Genomic DNA, 21,067 nt, shown 5'->3' on the forward strand with positions numbered 1-21,067 from the left:
GATCCCTTGATCATTATGTAGTGTCCTTCCTATCTCTTCTTTATTTTAAAGTCTATTTTATCTGATATGAGTATTGCTACTCCAGCTTTCTTTTGATTTCCATTTGCAAGGAATATCTTTTTCCATCCCCTCACTTTCAGTCTGCATGTGTCCCTAGGTCTGAAGTGGGTCTCTTGTAGACACCATATATATGGGTCTTGTTTTTGTATGCATTCAGCAAGCCTGTGTCTTTTGGTTGGAGCATTTAATCCATTCGCGTTTAAGGTAATTATCGATATGTATGTTCCTATGACCATTTTCTTAATTGTTTTGCGTCTGTTTTTGTAGGTCCTTTTCTTCTCTTGTGTTTCTCACTTACAGAAGTTCCTTTAGTATTTGTTGTAGAGCTGGTTTGGTGGTGCTGAATTCTCTTAGCTTTTGCTTGTCTGTGAAGCTTTTGATTTCTCCATAGAATCTGAATGAGATCCTTGCCGGGTAGAGTAATCTTGGTTGTAGGTCTTCCCTTTCATCACTTTAAATATATCATGCCACTCCCTTCTGGCTTGTAGAGGTTCTGCTGAGAAATCAACTGTTAACCTTATGGGAGTTCCATTGTATGTTGTCATTTTTCCCTTGCTGCTTTCAGTAATTTTTCTTTGTCTTTAATTTTTGCCAGTTTGATTACTATGTGTCTCAGCATGTTTCTCCTTGGGATTATCCTGTATGGGACTCTCTGCCCTTCCTGGACTTGGGTGGCTATTTCCTTTCCCATGTTAGGGAAGTTTTCAACTATAATCTCTTCAAATATTTTCTCGGGTCCTTTCTCTCTCTCTTCTCCTTCTGGGACCCCTATAATGCAAATGTTGTTGCATTTAATGTTGTCCCAGAGGTCTGTTAGGCTGCCTGCATTTCTTTTTATTCTTTTTTCTTTATTCTGTTCTGCAGCAGTGAATTCCACCATTCTGTCTTCCAGGTCACTTATCCGTTCTTCTGCCTCAGTTATTCTGCTATTGATTCCTTCTAGTGTAGTTTTCATTTCAGTTATTGTATTGTTCATCTCTGTTTGTTTGTTCTTTAATTCTTCTAGGTCTTTTTAATTTTTTTATTTTTTTTTATTTTTTTTTTGCGGTACGCGGGCCTCTCACTGTTGTGGCCTCTCCCGTTGTGGAGCACAGGCTCTGGACGCGCAGGCTCAGCGGACATGGCTCACGGGCCTACCCACTCCGCGGCATGTGGGATCTTCCAGGATTGGGGCGCGAACCCCTGTCCCCTGCATTGGCAGGCGGACTCTCAACCACTGCGCCACCAGGGAAGCCCGCTTCTAGGTCTTTTTTAAACATTTCTTGCATCTTCTCAATCTTTGCCGCCATTCTTTTTCCGAGGTCCTGGATCATCTTCACTATCATTATTCTGAATTCTTTTTCTGGAAGGTTGCCTATCTCCACTTCATTTAGTTGTTTTTCTGGGGTTTTATTTTGTTCCTTCATCTGGTACATAGCCCTCTGCCTTTTCATCCTGCCTATCTTTCTGTGAACGTGGTTTTTGTTCCACAGACTGCAGGATTGTAGTTCTTCTTGCTTCTGCTCTCTTCCCTCTGGTGGAGGAGGCTATCTAAGAGGCTTGTGCAAGTCCCCTGATGGGAGGTACTAGTGGTGGGTAGAATGGTAAATTTTAAAAAATTTTATTTATTTTGTCCATTTATTTTTGGCTGTGTTGGGTCTTCGTTGCTGCGCTTGGGCTTTCTCTTGTTGCAGTGAGCAGGGACTACTCTTCATTGCAGTGTGCACATTTCTCATTGTGGTGGCTCTTCTTGCTGCGGAGCATGGGCTCTAGGTACATGGGCTTCAGTATTTGTGGTGCTCCAGCTCAGTAGTTGTGGCTCGCAGGCTCTAAAGCAGAGAGAGACTCGGTAGTTTTGGCACACGGGCTTAGTTGCTCCGTGGCATGTGGGACCTTCCTGGACTAGGGCTCGAACCCGTGTCCCCTGTATTGGCAGGCGGATTCTTAACCACTGTGCCACCAGGGAAGCCCTCATTATAATCTTAATTCATACTTAACATTAAATATTAAGTTAGATAATAATTAGACCAGATAAGCATCACTCTTTTTGCATAGTTGGGCAAAGATGAATCAAACCAAACAATATTTACTCAGATCTCAAAACTGTTGTTAGCCTTAGCATATTATTGAACTCACTGCAGTAAAAATTTGCTATTCTGTGGTGAATGATGGAGCTCAGATCTGGTAATGCTTTTTGTATGTTGTGAGGTCTGTAAATTTAGTGTAGCAATTTTCCCCACCTCCTGTCTATATTGTGGCCTAACTGGCTACCTAAATGTTTATTGAATGACTATTTTTACTTTGGGATCTAATCCTCCTTTTTTGTTTTTAGGGTGCCAGCTTGATATGTTGTTTAATAGCTAGTAAATTAAGGCACATTTTGGGCTAGACTCCTGCCTTTTATAGCTATTAGGTTACCATAGAAAAAAACTTCAGTGTTTTTGCCTTTCTCCTTGAAAGGTAGATGTAGGTGTGATGTAGGTAAGTTGAACTAAACATTACTTTTAATTCTGATTTGTGGTAGCAAGTGAATATTTTGCTATTACAATAGTCCCCCTTTATCCACGGTTTTGCTTTCTGCAGTTTGTTACCTGGGATCAAACGCAGTTCAAAAATATTAAGTGGAAAATTACAGAAATAGACAATTCATAAGCTTTAAATTGTGCGCCATTCTGAGTAGCATGTTGAAATCTCCCATCAAGATGTGAATCATATCTTTGTCCAGCATATCCAGCCCATTAGTCACTTAGGAGCTACCTCTGTTATCAAATCGACTGTTACGGTATTGCAGTTCTTGCGTTCAAGTAACCCTTATGTTTTACTGAGTAACAGCCCCAAAGTGCAAGAATAGTGATGCTGGCAGTTTAGACATGCCAAAGAGAAGCTGTAAAGTGCTTCCTTTAAGCAAAAGGTGGAAGTTCTCAACTTAATAAGGAAAGAAAAAAAGCATATGCTGAGGTTGCTAAGATCTATGAAATTCTGAGGAAGGAAAAAAAATCGTGCTAGTTTTGCTGTCACACCTCAGACTGCCAAAGTTATGGCCACAGTGCTTAGTTAAGATGGAAAAGTCATTAAATTTGTGGTTAGAAGATATGAACAGAAAATAGGGTTTGGTGCCATTTGAGGGTTCAGTCATCCAGTGGGGGGTCTTGGAACTTAGCTCCCATGGTTAAGCAGGGAATACTGTATTTTTAAGATGTTTGGCACTTTTTAGTAGAAGGCTTGTTAGGACTTCTAGTTTATTCACTGTGGTGCACAGACATTTCTTGCTGAGCCCTGTACTTACATGATTTGGTTCATTACTTCCCAAGTGTGGATAAGATATCCTGGTTTTGATTTAATTTTTTCCCACTGTAGTTTTATAGAAAGACTTGAAGTTTTTCTCTTTTTTTAAATTGATATTGATACACTGCCCCGTATAATTCAGTTTACTCTTACCTGGAGGTTTCTGATCCTGCATTAAAGGAGCTCTGGAGATTAAGCTGAGGTAGGTTAGTGGTCCCCTGGAGAAGGGTTCCCGGTGAGTATGGAGCGCAAAATAGTCTTCTAAATTAAATATTTTATAGGCATCTGGCTCCTGTAAGTTAATATTTTCAATGAATGATGCAACACAATAAATAAATCCCAAAATCTACTAGCTTAGGAGACCAAACTGTGCATATATATTTAGTTTTTTCAAAACTGTTACCAACTCATGACATTTTTTAATGAGATCTGAAATATCCTTACTAAGTTGGTAAGGGAGGTATGTTTTTGGTATGAAGTAATGACTTAAGGTAAAATTTTATAGGCATCATCTTAGCTTTTATTTCACTTTGTCTTGTAGTTGGTGTATGAATTCTTCTTAAGGTTTTTGGAGAGCCCTGATTTCCAGCCTAGCATTGCAAAGCGATACATTGATCAGAAATTTGTACAACAGGTAAGGAATTCTGATGTCTTAAATTTTTATATTCATCTTAGCAATGATTTATTAACTTGTGATTAAAATAGTCTTTCAAAACTTTAAGGATTTCTGTTTAACAGCACTTAATATTCTTGCCAGGCAATGAGAATAAAAGTAAGTAGCTTTGAGAATACAAGAGTATTTTTTAATCAAGGGTGGCCTTCTAGTGAAGTCAATCAAATTATCCTATCCAATCCTAAATCCTCATAGTTGTTTTATAAAGACCAGAAAAGCAAGCCTTTCTGGAATATCTAACTTAGAAAATTTGGTATAACTAGGGAGGAAACCTTTTTTAAAATCTTTAAGTCTTTGAGCTTGAACTTGACATATGGTTCTAAGCACTATGACTTTGAAATGACAGAGGGTGGAAAAAATAGAAATGGAATTATTGTTAGAAGTTTGGGCTTTATGCTCCTTTCTTATCATCAAGTGTCACTTACCTTTCCTTTTTTTTTCCCCCTTCCCATCTTAGGCATTCTAGTCACCCAGTTCCTAAACCACAGATAAAATGTGATCTTTAAGAAGAAAAGGAGATAGAGTTAAACATATGTGATACCTTCTTTCTTTTTATAAGTTGATTATGAGTTGGTTTTTGGGGATCCTAAATACTCAAAATTAGTTTCTCAGAATGTGTTTATTTTTATTTTCAAAATCTTTTCAACAATTTAAAGGTCTCTTTTTAACTATGTGGTCTTTGCTGGCCCTAGACAAAATTGTGAAGTAGACCAAACCTCTCTGGGTACATTTTCTCTTTTGAAATACTTATCTGTAAGTTGGGTCTCATTAGGAATTCTCCTCTTCTAAACTAATTAGCATTTTAAAGAAAGGTAGGAGATGGGTGGAAGGGTTGTAATGAAGTGCTGAGGCCAGGATTAAAGATCATTACAAGGACGTTTGCTACCCTCTTCCCACCATTGTGTGTCCCCTAGGATAAAGATTATACAAGCATGAGTTCCACATATTTGGAGTTCATTTTTGGTCATTTCCTGTAACTACCATATAAAGTATTTTGACTAGTAGCTGTGAAGTATTGATAAGTGAAGAACATTGTCAAGAATATGTCCTTCAGCCATTCAAGTAGTTCTTCGTAAACTATGAAGAAATATTAGGTGTGTGTTAACAGTAAAATGTTAATTTCATTTCAATAACAAGTTAAAAGCAGTCAGATTAAATGGAGCTGTGTTATTTTGGTCATTGCAATTGAATGCATATTTATTTCCTTCTGTAGCTCTTGTGTGCTACAGAAGGAATACAGTGTATTAAAGGCACTTTAGTAATGCCACGTTAAATTGTATTTAAGATAATAGCAGGTTGAGTGGAACAATTGCCTTAGGGCTTCCTCACTCTGGAGCTTGAGGTGTTTTGGCTGCTATATTATTCAGTGGATTTGAGGGGGAACAAGAAGAAAACTGGTAGGGTAGGACCCATTTTCTACGTTCTACTCTAAGTGCCTGAATTATCTGAGAAGCCAAGGCCCAATAATTTGTTTCTAGCAGTTTACATCACTGTGATTTCACAGATCACTGCTCTGAGGTATTCTTAGTGTGTTGCTTCATTCAATAAATATTACTATGAGAACTCTCAGCTTTTGTATTTTGAAATTATTTGATTACGTGGTAAGTTTAAGACTTAGAAGTACAGGAGAAAGATGTAAAGTATAAATTTGGACGTTTATTATTTCAAGAGAAGAAAACAAGTGTGTAGTTCCAGGTTATGTTCAAATCATAGGATTTCAGAAGGAGGAAGCTAAGAATTATTGAGTGCTTTTTATGTGCCAGGCACTGTCCTTACATGCTTTTATATAAAGAGCTAGACTATATCCAAATTCACAGAGCTAGAAAATGGCACAATCAGGATTTGGTTATATTTGATTATATATAAATAGATTGTAAATTTGATTATATAAAATAGATTGTTTTATTTAGATTGTAATATTTCAAAATAACTTATTTAAATAGATTTGACACTTAGCTATCAACTGTTCTCTACTATTTTACGTTGACCCTGAGGATCAACTTGTATTACATAATGTTTGTTCTTGAATTAGACATAGCGACCTTAACAATTAAGGGTTCCTTTTATTAATTTCAAAGCATATCTTCCAAGTAAACCCAACATCAGAGCTTGGATTTGAGTGTCTTAAGTGAATAGTTTAGCTATTTTAATTAGAATAATTTAAAGTGACTTAATTAGGTATATTAACATAAATTCTCATACTCTGTGGATATTTTTTGCTGGAGCCGCATGCAGTACTTAATAATCTAGCAAACAACAAATGCAAACTATAAGCCAGACACTTTAGGGTTATATAAATGTGACTAAAGTCATCACTACTCTCAAAGAATACCCACTCTTGTAGAAGAGATACACATGTAAACAATTACATATAATTCAAGACAGAATGGAAAAAGAACTTAAGCTTCAGAGCATGCCATCATGACTGTAATTATCAATCCCAAAGTACAGAACATAAAATTCCTTGACAACTTCATAGGTAATTGTATTCTATAAAGAGAGGTTATTGTATATTTTTTCCTAAGAAAATCCAGTGTTTCATTTAAAATACAGTAATACTTTTTTTTGAAGAATTTCAGTTTCTTTACCATTTTAAAATGGAAATTTGAGCTTTTGACTTTAAATTTTTCAAAGATCTCTTTGTCCTGCCTCTGCTGAAGAGTTGTGTAGAGGTGTAGGAGAATGCTGATTTGGCCAATTTGAACTGGTTTAAAATTTTTCAGCCATTTGCTAAGCTGACTTTAAATAAAAATCTGTAGTCTCATCTTTTATTTCAGTGTTATTTCATGAATGATTTTCTCTCTGTTAGCATATATCTACCAATATTTTACCTATTAACTAAATATTAATTTTTGAGCTGTTGGCATGGTGACTTGAATGTTTTTAGTGTAAGATCACAAAAAAAGAAGCCTTAGTTTGTATAAATTTTCCTAGTAAACTAGAAATACGCATTTGTGCATGTGTATTTTTTAAACTTCATTTATTTGACAAGTTGCGGTCTACAAGCTTAAGATTCTGTATGTAGTTTTGACATACTATAAAAAAACATTAAAAAATCTCTCACATTTCAACACTTTAAAATTATGAGCCATGTTTAGTAGTCAGGAGTAGGTCAGCATTTTAAAATGAGTGGCAAGGCCAAAAAACAATATTCCACTTCTTGAAGTGTTTATATTATTTATTGTGTGTCATTTTTCAAAATGAAATTAAAAAAATACTCCATAAGCTTTTCTTTAGTTTCATTATTTAGCAAGAATAAAGTCAATCTGATGAGGCAGAATCTTTTTAAAACTTTTAAAGCTTTTGTGGATTATCTTAAAATCAAAATTAGAATAGAGTGAAGTTTTAGCTCGATTATTTTTAAAAAGTAATTTCTCAGATTTTTTTTAAAGCTCCTGGAGCTTTTTGATAGTGAAGATCCCAGAGAACGTGACTTCCTGAAGACCGTTCTGCATCGAATTTATGGGAAATTTCTTGGATTAAGAGCATTCATCAGAAAACAAATTAACAACATTTTCCTCAGGTAAATTGGTTGTGTATTCATATACAGCACTTTTTATTCCCTTCCATATTTTCTTTTTATTCCAGTTCTTTTAGGTTAATTTTTTTAAATAAATTTATTTATTTTATTTATTTATTTTTTGGCTGCATTGGGTCTTCGTTGCTGCATGCAGGCTTTCTCTAGTTGTGGCGAGCGGGGCCTACTCTTTCGTTGCGGTGCATGGGCTTCTCATTGCGGCAGCTCTCCTGGTTGTGGAGCATGGGCTCTAGGTGCGGGGCTTCAGTAGTTGTGGTGCGCGGGCTCAGTAGCTGTGGCTCACAGGCACTAGAGCACAGGCTCAGTAGTTGTGGCACCCAGGCTTAGTTGCTCCGTGGCATGTGGGATCTTCCCGGGCCAGGGCTCGAACCTGTGTCCCCTGCACTGGCAGGCGGATTCTTAACCACTGCACCACCAGGGAAGCCCCTTTAGGTTAATTTTTAAAGTCTGAAACTTAGAAACTTAACTGATAGTATTTGAGTCATTTTTAGCCTGTTTTGTGGATATCATTTGATTGCATCTAACTTTTTCTTGTAACTTCTCATCTAAGTGGATAGTAGTAATGAAGACAGTTTTTAGTAGATAATACCGGTGTTACTGATGTTTAAAATTTATTGAGAGGAGAGTTTGTCTGGTTATCTATTTGAGCACTTGTTTAAAAAATTTTGTATAAATACCATTTAAATCAGTAGCTCTTGGCAGTATTTTCATTCGATTTTCTGACAAAGCTAATTAAATTTATCTTTTGACCACTTTATCAATGAAATCTATTGAGTAGTTGGTTCAGATTAGGAGATTTTGCTTTAATACCCAAATTTCAGGTTTGGTTTGTTTGAGTTAATAATGTGGCAAAATTAGGCTAGCATTTTCACACTGTAACAGTCAGAGATGAGAAATATTGCCTCCTCTAGAGAGAACATCTTTGTCCAGCTCTCTGTTGTTCTCTCTGGGGCCTTGCCCATCATTTATGGTATCTTCCCTGCCTATCCTGTCATCATTTGAGTCTATGACTCCCTACTTTAAAGGCGACCCTAATCTTAGAAAGCTAGTCAGCCTGTGTAGTTTAGGCTTAGAGAAATTCTGAATAAAAGTGGCTTTATTACATGAGTCCTTTTCTCTTAGAGTTACCTATGAGTAGAGGTTTCCTATTTTAAAAAGTATTTCTTTGAGAAGACCCATCTTCCTTATAGTAAAGTAAAGTAAAATAAAATATTCCAGATGAAATTATATTGTTATCTTAATATATAGCAAATTTTAGCAAAAGTATATGTGGTTTAATAGGAAATAGACCTTCTTTTATAAGATTGCTAAGAAGTAACTGATTAGGGCAAAATAGCTTACAAAGAATTCATTCCTAAAGTGTGCTTGAACATTTCTTATATTTGCCCCTTAGATTTCTTTGTACCTTCCTACATCTTTTTCTCAGTTTAATTTTCTGATGTTTGATTTTTCTTTATATCTATCTTTATTTTAAATTTAGGTTTATATATGAAACAGAACATTTCAATGGTGTTGCTGAACTCCTTGAAATATTAGGAAGGTAGGTCAGTTTTTTGTTCTTTTTAAGAATTAAGTAACTTTGAATGCTTTATGTATTAAAATAGCTGGGATTGGAGAAATTATTTCATATTTTAGAGTTTGAATATATAGTATAAGGCATAGTTTCTCAACTGAATTCTTATTATAGCTTTTTAGGGGGTCAGCATATTAAAATAGTGCCATGCAAGACATCTGTTTCAGAATAGACTTGTGCTTTTGAAGCTGTGGCATATTTTATGCCTGATCTTGCCAGACTGCCTCAGAAACCTATAGGATCTGATTGGGAAGAGATGAAATAAGTTATAGTGAATCTTTGATGAAGTTACAGGAATTCTTGTTCAGATGTTGATAGATCATTCCTATACATCTGTTCTTTTTAGAAGAATCTACAGGCTTTGATTTTAGTTTATATGAACATTTTTGCCTTCCTTATTCACCACATAGCAGTATTAACATGAGAGAAGTTTAGACCCTCTATTTATGTTTAGAGAATGGTTTTTGTCTCCTCTGTTAATACTTAGAGAATGATTATGGAGAGAACTTAATTTCAGATCTTTCAATAAAGTAAGAGAAACTACCCATTTACTTCAGAATATATTGAAAATTCTAACAATATTGTGATATTGACTCTCCTGTGCTTTAGAGAAGAAAAATAAAGGCATGAATAAGTGATAGGCTTTATAGAAAACATGAAGTTGCTTACTGGGACATTAAATTGGCAGTCCTCGTTTTCTTTGGGGATCACTGAATGACTTAAAGAAGCAGACTTCATAGTGATAGTCTAACGTAGTTTGCAGATGAGTAAGTCATTCAACACCAGGACTGAAGCAGAGCAGTTCCTAGGTACTTGGGGATGTAATAACTTTTAGAAATAAAGTAGTAACTACGTAACCCTTCCCCTGCTTTTTTTTTCCCTCCAGTATTATCAATGGCTTTGCATTGCCACTGAAAGCAGAACATAAACAATTTCTAATGAAGGTTCTTATTCCTATGCATACTGCCAAAGGATTAGCTTTGTTTCATGCTCAGGTAAGTTGCAGGAGATTTCAGGTGAAATGAATGTTGTTTCAAAGACTGATATAAAGGCAGAGAAACTGAGAAATATTGAGGTGGCAATTTTAAGTATATTTAAGCAATTTGCTTTTGTAAGTTGCCCAAAGCAAATTTTTACTGTATCATAATTTTTAAAGCATTATGATATTTAGTGTTCTTAAATAAGCTGAATGAACTGTAAGTATAGATACAGGAAAGATCAAGTTCTTTTCTGGTCCAGGCCCTGACCTAACTCACTGTGTGACTTTGATAAATCCCACATATCTGCAGAATGTTCCATCTAGCCTCAGTGACCTAGTTAGAGAATGGTTTTAGTTTCCTCTGTTAATACTCAAAGAATAATATCATATCAGCATATATGTTAGAAACATGCTGAAAAACTAAAATGTTAGCTCTAGTCTTATTTCAGTCAACTTTATTTATTTATCTGTGTATGTATCTATTAATTTAGTGTGCTATAGTTACACTTCTGATTTGTAAGACAAAGACAGTGCTTTTAATTCCCCAAAGAACTGGTCTGCCACCTAATTGATATCGAAAGATTGATATGTCCAACTACATTTTCTTTAATATTTCAGTTAACTTAATATTCAGAAGTTACTACTGAAAAAAGGACATCTTTTTTGAAGTAGAAGTGACTTGCACAACTATGAGTATATTCATTTTTATATATTGTGATAAAGTTTGTCAAAATGAGGTAGTTTTGTTAGCTAAATATAAAAATGCTGCATTACTAAATGTTATTTCATTCAGTGATATTTATAAACTGTCCCTTGTATTTTAGCTAGCCTACTGTGTTGTACAGTTCCTGGAGAAAGATACAACACTAACAGAACCTGTAAGTGTTTTACTTATTTTTAAGTTTTTGGTCTACATTGTAGCATTTTATTTTAGCTTTCTTTATTCCCTTACAGAGTTACCAAACAGTAGTAGTAATATATTTTAAACTAAAATCATTTAGAAGAAGGAAAGTGAGGTTAATGTGTACTCAGAGAACAAGATTGGGATGGGGAGCTCTCATGAGTTATAATGTATGTCTTGAGTAACTTAAATGTAGATTAAAATTAATATATAGTAGTTAAGATGTATGAGGACAGGATCAAATGACTACAGTGAAATTTTATATACATGGTACCTTCAGTGATAGTCTTTTTAATCTTCATTCACCTTCTGAAAGTAAAACATAAAACATACTGTAAGGGTCCCAAAACTATTCCCTTGAGTTTTGTTTTTTCTTTAGAAATAGGATTTCCCCTCTTATTAACGGTAAACCACATGATAGGGATTGAAAACATTTCCTTGCCTTTGGTGATTAAGACATAATCTTGGAATAAAGATTGTTTACTTTATGAATCAACATAGCAATTCAGTCTTTGAATTCTGCTGCTTACTAATTGTCTATAATACAAAGATTCAGGAGAGAATAAAAATGTTATGAAAATTGAAGATTCAAGAAAAACAAAAGATAAGTTTAGGGAAAAACAGAAAAGGATAAAAACATAGAAAACAACATTTTAACCTTGGTGAAGTAAGTATTTTGAGAGGGTGTTTTCTAGGTATCCTAAATCTAAATATTTAAACTAAGAGTTCTTGAAGAATAGCAAGGGGTTTGAAGGATTTAAATTATATGATTTTCTTTATATTAGAGTTTTCTTAGGCCAGAGGCACTTGAAAAAAATTATGTACTTAGTGTTCTCCCTTTGACTTGAGCTTTGTCTGTGTAAAGGAATGAAAGATATTTTTCCACTCCCTGATGTTTAGAGTTTTAGACTTTTTAGGCTTGCAGTTCTTTCTGGAAACAGCTAAAAACAGTTTTTAAAGACAAATAGGAGAATTAGAAGCCCAGTATTTACATGAAAACACATAAACCTCTAAAGTGAAGTAAAACTTAATGCAAATCCATGATAGCTCTCATTAGAATTGAGACAAAGAAAACCCATAACATGGTTCATGCTTGGTGAATAATAAACAGATATAAATATAATTAAGTTAATATGGAGTGGATCGGGGAGACAGCTGATTTCTTTTTATAGAGTAAAAGGTTAGGGAGAGGGATGAGGGCCAGACATTTGGCTTAGATGAGTTGGGTTAATAGAAATAGGAGCAGCATGAGGAGATAAAATGTCCAAGTTGACAAAGGAAAATATTTTTCAATTAATAAAGATCTGTAGATACAGAGATCTTGTAATTTCTACTAATAGGCCATTCTAGCACCAAAATTAAGGCCATAGTACTTGGGTTTGAGCCCTAATACTCATTTTCTAGGAGGCTGGAATTCATATCAAAGCTTCCTACAAATTGTAAATAAGTCAGAGCTTTAGGTAGTTTATTACATTCTTTATGCCCCTAGATCTTCTATTGAATTATTTTATTTTCCAAAATGGAAATGACTTTATTGTTACTTCCATTTATGAAAGTAATGTGTTAAAGCATAATGTGGAGGAAGTTCCTTAAAATCTGATCCCCTAAAGATAACCATATAAATTGGTGAATATATTTCTATAAATTTTTTTCTGTACATATATTTATGTATAGGTTAAACAGTGGGACAGTGCTGACTAGGTTTTTTCACTTGTCAATATAATGTGGATATCTTTCCATATTAATCTGCTTCATTTTTTCACTAGTCACATCAAATTCCATTATATGGATTATCATAACATATTTAATCAATCCCCAATTCATGGACACTTGAGTTATTGGAGTTTTCATTGTTAGAAGCATGTTGCTGGGTGTGGGGTTGTTTTAGGGTATTGGAATTATTCTGTGTCCTGTCTGTAATGTTGGTTACAAAAAAAAAAAAATCTATGTGTGTATAAAAAACCCTGAGAACTGTACACCAAAAAAAGAAAAAATTTTACTGTATGTAAAATTTTTAAAAAGCCAAATTACTAAGGGGGGAAAGTGGCGGGGGGGATGGTGGTGGGATGACTTGGGAGATTGGGATTGACATGTATACACTAATATGTATAAAATGGATAACTAATAAGAACCTGCTGTATAAAAATAAAATAAAATAAAATTCAAAAATTCAAAAAAATATAAAACCAAATTACTGAAGTTAAAACCATATTGCTGGGTCAAAGAGTACAGTGTGTGAAGGTGCCTATTTTCCCTTATCAGCCAGTGCTGAATATTGTTTTAAATTTTTGCTAGTCTAATAGGTATGAAATATTTTAATTGGCTTTTTAAAATTATTACAGCCATCCTTTTATATGGTTATTAGTCATTTGTATTTCTGTGTCCTTTGCCTACTTTTAAGCCTTTGCCTATTATATTTTGTAAATTTTTTTTACCCATTTGGAGTTTTCCTTTTAACTTTGAATATACTGTTTTTAATATTTGCCTTTTTAAAGAACTAAAAATTTTTTATGTAGTGGAATCTATTCATTATGGCTTCTGGCCTTGATGTCATGCTAAGTAAAATCCTTCTGCCCTTTGAGATTATAAAAATACTCTCTAGTATGATATTCTAGTTATTTTATGGATTTAGTTTTTACGTGTAAAAACTTTATTCCATCTATAATAGTTTCCTAGGGCTGCCATGACGAATTACCACAACCTTGGTGGCTTAAAATAACAGAAATTTATTCTCTCACAGTTCTGAAGGCCAGAAGTCCAAAATCAAGGTGTCGGCAGGGCTGCACTCCCTCCAGATGCTCTAGGGGAGATTCCGTTCCTTGCCTCTTCCAGTTTCTGGTGTCTCCAGGTGTTCTTGGCTTGTGGCTGCATCGCTCCAATATCACATTGCTGCCTCTTCTTCGGTCTCTCCTCTGTGTTATCTCTTACAAGGATACTTGTCATTGGATTTAGGGCCCACCCAGATAACCCAGGATGCTTTCATCTTGAGATCCTTAACTTAATTATATCTGTACAGACCCATTTTCCAAATAAGTCACATTCATAGATTTCAGAGATTAGGACATGAACATATCTGTTTGGGGGCCACCATTCAACCCACTACACCATTTGAAATTGAAATTTTTGTGTGACACGGGTAAGGAATTGTTTTAGTTTTCTATTGCTACATAATAAATTATCACAAAATTTCGTGGCTTAAAACAACAAACATTTATTATTGCATAGTTTCTGTGAATCAGGAATCCAGGCGTGACTTAGCTGTGTCCTCTGCCTCAGGGTCTCTCACAAGGCTGCAGTCAAGGTGTTGGCCAGGTATAGCGTTGCATATAAAGTCTCAGATGAGGAAGGATCTGCTTCTGAGTTCACGTGACTGTTGTTAGCATTTGGTTCTTCAGATGCTGTTGGCCAGCAGCCACCCTCAATTCCTTGGTACTTGGGCCTTTCCAACATAGCAGCTTGCTTTATCAAAGCTTGCAAGACGAGAAGGCCCTAGAGAGTCTGCTCATAAGATGGAAGTCACAATCTTTTGTAAATTTCTCATGGAAGTGACATTCTGTCCCTTTTGCCACATTCTGTTGGTTAGAGGCAAGTCAGTAGGCCAATCCACACTTGAGGGAAGGACTCAACTACACAAGAGTGTGAATTCAGGAAGTAAGGATCATAGGAGATCATTTCAGGAGTCTGCCTACCAAAGGAGTTCCTTAAAATCTGAGGAAAATTTTTTTTCTAACTGGTGAGCCACCAGTTCAAATACCACCAATTAATTGACTAATTCAGCTGTTTCCCAGGAACTGAAATGCCACCTTTGTCATATATTAAAACCTCATATATACTTGAGTCTGTCTAGGTATTCCTCTGTGTCATATATCTTCTCTGTCAGTTTCCATGCTACTACCTTATTGTTTTAATTATTTTTCTCTGATTATTGTAACTGATACTTTGTTTTAAAAGGTATTGATTTTTACATATTTATCTTTTATCTGACCACAATTGAATTTTCCTACTCATTCTAGTAATTTTTCATCTTTTAATATTTAAGCAGTATATAATTATCATACACTTAGACAAATAAGTATAATTCTGATATCCCTTTTCAACATTATTCATCAGATTCTTATCTTACTGGATTGGCTCCAGAACAGTGTTCTTCCCCAGTTTTAATTTGGATGAGTGTTCTTCATTACTAGACAAGACCAATAACTAAATTTACTTAAAAGGCTGTCAGAGATTTATTTCCACAAAAGCACCAGGCCCAAATGGTTTTACTGCCAATTTCCAAGAGACCATTATATAAGTTGATTGCTGATGGTTTCTGATAAATTCTTAGTTCTAGCTTACTAGATTGTTATCAGAATATGTAATCAATCAAAAAATCAAGTAACTTCAAAATCTTTTGAGATGATCATACAGTTTTTTTTTCCCCCTTTTAACCTATAACTATAATGAGTTGAGCCATCCTGGAATTTCTGGAATAAGTTATTGGGTAGGTAGCAGTATTCTGTTAATATACTGTTATATTCGGTTTAATACAGATTTTTGCAACTATGTTTACTTAAATTCACGATCCCTTGTTTTGTTGTATTTGGGTTATCAAGACTGTGCCAGCTATGAAATAAATTGAGAAGCTTTCTGGCTTTTTTGGGTGCTTCATAATGGTTTAAATAACAGGAATTATCTGTTCCTTAATTTCTCCCTAAAATAACCTCCCTTCCTCACCCCACCAAGTCATTATCTCATACTTTATTTTCTTAGTAGGAAGTAGCACTTACTACTATTAAAGTTATTTTATTTATAAGTTTAATTGCTAACTTATGTTGGTCTTCCTGCTTCATGAAAATCAGGGACCTCCTTCTGTCTTATTCATCAATGTGTCCCTGGCACCTAGAACAGTATCTGGTACAAAGGCACTCAATAAGTATCTGTTGAATTGGTAGAAGTCTAAAGCTGAGCAGAGTAAGGGGGGATACACATAGTTATGGAATACTATTGTTCTCCATCAGAATGAATATTGATATTACAATTATTTAAAATTTCCTGAGATTAACCAGATTCTTTGCTTAATTCATGCTAAATAAACTTTTCCCTTTTTTGCAGGTGATCAGAGGATTGCTGAAATTTTGGCCAAAAACATGCAGTCAGAAAGAGGTGCATTTCATTCACCAAAAACAGTGCATTTTATTAGAACTTCTCAATCTCAGGGCTATAAACCATGCTTCTTTGGGCTGGGTGTATCATCACTGCTACCAAGCGGGAGATGTTCTGTGGGGATTAGAGAGACTTGGTAGAATATCTGTACATCGTAGTAAATTGCATATACTATCAAGATTTTTTTCATCCACTGTTTAATTTGTAGGTTAACCTTCTCATTTGTGTTTTCTATATTAACATCATGTAATTTGTCATATTATGTTTCTTAAAAGAAAATTTTTTTAACCTAGGTGATGTTTTTAGGAGAAATTGAAGAAATCTTAGATGTCATTGAACCAACACAATTCAAAAAAATTGAGGAGCCCCTTTTTAAGCAGATATCCAAGTGTGTATCCAGTTCTCATTTTCAGGTATGATGTTTTCAGTGAAGCCATTTTTATTTTATACTATTACTTCTTTTCTCTTTTAGTTTTGACATTTCTAAATGTCCTTTTTTAGGTTGCAGAAAGGGCGCTGTACTTCTGGAACAATGAATATATTCTTAGTTTGATTGAGGAGAATATTGATAAAATTCTGCCAATTATGTTTGGCAGTTTGTACAAAATCTCCAAAGAACACTGGAATCCGTAAGTGTCTTTTATGTTGATTGTGTTATTTTTGTGTTTTTGTTTTTTTGACCTCTTTGTCATTTGATCTCATAACTCATACTTATGAAACCTGTACAGATTTGGAATTGATGCCAAGGTTAACATCACATAGTTATATTTTATTCTGCACTGAGTTTTATGAAGTTGTATGTGTGTCTGTATGTTCTGGGGGTTTTTGTTGTTTGGTTTTTTTTTTTTTTTTTTGAGCAGAGAAAGGTTTATTGCAGGGCCAAGGAGAAGGGGTGGCTCATGCTCAGAAATCCTGAACTCCTGTATGTTCTTAATTTCTATTTAGAATTGCAAATCTAGGGACTGTCTGGTGTGACATTCTGTACCAGTGTGTGGTTAATCCCTGTTGGGGAGACCAACCCAACATCTGTAGAGGATGCACAGGCGACTGTGTGCTGCCAGTATCCAGTCTCACCTCCATAGCTGGCCTAGCCCAGGGAGAAGCTTCAGTGCTCAAGGTCACATCAGTGATGTTTAGATTGTATACATTCTAAATTCTGTAACATCCTTATCCTGTTTTTTACTTTTCTTCTTACAACTTACGGTAATTGGATCTTTCTCAACTTCTTTTAATGTTGTTACTCAGGGTTTGTGATAGTAGACTCTAGAGCAGACAAGAAGCTGACCATAACATTTTTAGGGTTTAATCTAAGCATGATACAGTGGGAAGGACTGTATCATGGAAGGAGTTTTTGAATCAGACCGACCATCTCTACTACCACTGGCTGTGTGACCTTGAGCAAATTACTAAACTTATTGAACTTCAGTTTGTCAGCTCTAAAATAGATTGACTGAGTCAGCTAGCATCTAACCCATTTCAGAGATGATAGTGTTACATTTCCCATCTGTTAGTAGCATCAGTAACCCAGCACTGGCTTGTTTTCATTTTAGGACCATTGTAGCACTGGTGTACAATGTGCTGAAAACCCTCATGGAGATGAACGGCAAGCTTTTCGATGATCTTACTAGTTCATACAAAGCTGAAAGACAAAGGTATTTGACATTTTTATTTATAGACTTATCTGTACATTTTAGATTAGTTGAATGTGATTCAGTCCAATAAGGTATTCTAAGTTAAAATTATGTTTAAGAAGCGAATTGCTGCAGTAGGATAAATTGAGAGATTGGGATTGACATATATACACTAACATGTATAAAATAGATAATAAGAACCTGCTGTATAAAATAAATAAATAAATAAAATTCGAAAAAGCCAATTACATTTAGCATTACAATTTGAATGTCTCTAATAAGTACTTTAAAGTCATTTCCAGGTAAACTCCTAATGGTTAGATTATGATTTTAATGTGGATCATAAATTCTGTTTATCTCATTCTGAGCCTTAGACTTTATCAGTATGATAACATCTGCATTGTGAAATACAATTTTTGCTGAATTTTAAATACTACTTTACATAATTATTTTTACATTTATGAGAATTGCTTTTGTCCACATGGGCTTCCATAGTGAGCTTATTCTTCAACTGTTCCTTGCACAATAATTTGATAGTTTTTAAGCTTCACATTTTAACAAAGTGGTATTTTAAAGTCAGTATAGTTCCCTTTTGGGAAGAGGAAACTCACATAAGGATATGTCTGTGCCTGAGTACTATTACTGATATTTTGTTCCTTGCAATGTATATTTTAGTGACTAAATGGTCACACACATTAGCATTTAGGAACTTGGCTTAGTGATTACCTCTTTTTGAAAATTTCATAAATTACCACAAAATAATGTAAAAATCACTTCCTTCTCATATATTTATTCAGTTTCAATAACTGCTGTACCTGAGCCCATTTATTTCTAATAAGTGTATTAACTATTCTGTTTGGAAAAGCTGATCTATTTTGACTATAAGTTCCTAGTCCTGGTTTTCTGGTGGCAAGTAGAGAAAGGATCTCTCTTCTTCAAGGCCATCCTAATCCATCAATAACTAACTCAATGCATTATTTCTTTTAAATAGCACCTTTCAGGCAGGAATAGAAGTTAGGTACATAGTTTGAGTCCCAGGAAGCAATGTGAAGAAGGAAAAATGACTAGGATCATATGAAACTTATATTTGAAAAATGCATATTTCACATAACTAAGAGCGATCATTATATCTTACTGGCTGCGTAAATCAGCACTTTTGTCCCCTTAAAGCATATGTAACTGCAGAACGGTAAGCCCATGGTTTTTTCACATGTTCAGATAGCCCTTCAGAATAGTTTGGTCCAAGTTATTCAGAAATGTTCTCTTTAGAACTGAAATTAAGTAGTTGAAGCAACATATTTTGAGTTTTGCTTTTTTAGAGAGGTTATTCAAACTTTAAAGTCTCCTTCTGACATGCAGGAGACAACACATAGTAAGACACAGACTGGTTGGCAGCTAGCGATGTGGAGCCAAAGGGTATGGTATGGCTTCCACCTGGAAATGGCTCCAGGCTGACTCGTGACCAGCACTTCAGTCTGTCGGCAAAAACCCACTGCAAGGGGTTTACTGCAAGGGGTGACTAAGTACTTTGCCAACCATAAAGCACAGATGCCACAGTCGGTGGTGGTGATAAAATGCAGGGAGGGAAGGCGAACGATAACTTTCAGTCGGTACAGGAGCCACACGGACGTGGTATTACACTTAGGAGATGAAGATGAGTAACGTGGTGCTCTAGGTAATATAAAGTCTCAAATGCTTTAGTAGAGGGATTTAAGTGAAATGTGAGTGAACAGTCCAGCCAACTGCCAAACAGCATGTTTCTTCAAGCTCTGAAATAAAAGTTTCTAACTACAAAAGTCTTGCTTTATTTACAGGGAGAAAAAGAAGGAATTGGAACGTGAAGAATTATGGAAAAAATTGGAGGAGCTAAAGCTAAAGAAAGCTCTAGAAAAGCAGAACAGTGCTTACAACATGCACAGTATTCTCAGCAATACAACTGATGAATAAAAAAAGCCTTCCACCTCCGTTGGATAGGTGGTTTTGTACACTTTTTTGAAATATGTAAAAATTAGGAAACAAACCTCATCAGTATAATATAATTAAAAGGCCAATTTTTTTTCTGGCAACTGTAAATGAAAAAAAATATATGGACTAAACATAGCTCTGTGCTATATCATGGCCATAGTATATTGTAACCTTTGTCTAATCATTGATTTGTGTCACTCTTCTGAAGTTTCACAGAAATGAATGAACTTTATCATCTATGATATGAGTGAAATAATTATGGGAGTGGTAAGAATCATGACTTGAATTCTGTTTTTGGTTGTGTTGCACATAGATATAGTAGTCTGCTCTGTATATTTTTCCCTTTGATAATGTGCTTTTCACATTGCTGCAGACCTTAGTTACATCCTAGGAAAAAGACTTTCCTAAAATAAAACTAAGGTGTAATTCTCATCCTTCCCTTCATCTCTCCCAGAAATATGACGGAGGGAATTACTTGCCCTAAGCCTTCCTTCATAGAGATATTACTGTACTCTGGAATTTGAGCAAAAACTTAAATTTCCAGGCTTTTTAAAGCACAAATTATAAATAAAAGCTGGGAAAGTAAACCAAATTCTTCAGATCGATCCTTATGAACATCCCCCTTCACCTGCAGCTCCCCAGAGCGCTGAGCACAGATTAGTGGGGGCAGTGCCGTGAACACAGCCTGCCTCTCAGTTCATTCCTCCTCTTCCTCCCAAAGGCTGAAGGCAGGGCCTTTCCAGTCCTCACAACCTGCCCTTCTCCAGTACCTCCTGATGCAGGGATGGAGGCTTTGAGTCCCACGGTGTGGTGATGCAGAGCGCTCATTGTCACTGCCTGGCTTTATGTAAAGGAAATGCAGTAGGCTTCCTCTGTAGGGTTCTGAAAAAGCTGACTATAGAGAGGTCGTATATGTTTCTCCTTGGTCAAGTATTTTCTCACATTTTGTTATCAGAGTACCATTCCAATCTCTTAACTTGCAGTTGTGTGGAAAACTGTTTTGTAATGAAAGATCTTTATTGGGGGATTGAGCAGCATTTAATAAATCTATGTTTGTATTTTGCCTTACGTCGACTTTGCTTTTTTCAGCACTAAGGTTAGGCGCTCGGAAGAAGCCTGCCCCTGCCCCTACGTACATACATACGTGTATACAGAGAAAATTTTAAGGCAAATTGCAGGTTGTACACCAGTTAAAGAATAGGAAGATTGTGTGCCCGAGTCGAGTGTTCTAGCCATTTACCAAAGTATATCTGTTGTATAGAATTTTCACATAAAATTCTAAGTTCTAGGATATCCTTCCATCTTCCTTCATGTCCCTTTATGTTTGGAGGATGGGTT

At 35.3% G+C, this 21,067-nt stretch overlaps 1 protein-coding gene across 1 annotated transcript in view; it reads left to right on the forward strand.

Moving 5' to 3' along the window:
- The window catches only part of PPP2R5A (protein phosphatase 2 regulatory subunit B'alpha), a 92,908-nt gene extending 72,111 nt beyond the window's left edge, over positions 1–20,797 (forward strand). Inside the window, exons 4-13 of the mRNA XM_081254857.1 lie at positions 3,866–3,958; positions 7,390–7,520; positions 9,016–9,075; positions 9,995–10,103; positions 10,912–10,965; positions 16,083–16,133; positions 16,427–16,546; positions 16,635–16,762; positions 17,684–17,785; positions 19,579–20,797. Of these exons, the coding sequence (XP_081110983.1) occupies positions 3,866–3,958; positions 7,390–7,520; positions 9,016–9,075; positions 9,995–10,103; positions 10,912–10,965; positions 16,083–16,133; positions 16,427–16,546; positions 16,635–16,762; positions 17,684–17,785; positions 19,579–19,711 (981 nt within the window). The 3' untranslated portion in view covers positions 19,712–20,797. The remainder of the gene's footprint in view (positions 1–3,865; positions 3,959–7,389; positions 7,521–9,015; positions 9,076–9,994; positions 10,104–10,911; positions 10,966–16,082; positions 16,134–16,426; positions 16,547–16,634; positions 16,763–17,683; positions 17,786–19,578) is intronic.
- Positions 20,798–21,067: the final 270 nt, after the last annotated feature.

This window comes from Mesoplodon bidens (assembly GCF_964165515.1).
Source record: "Mesoplodon bidens genome assembly, chromosome: 2".
Taxonomy (NCBI): Eukaryota; Metazoa; Chordata; class Mammalia; order Artiodactyla; family Ziphiidae; genus Mesoplodon; species Mesoplodon bidens.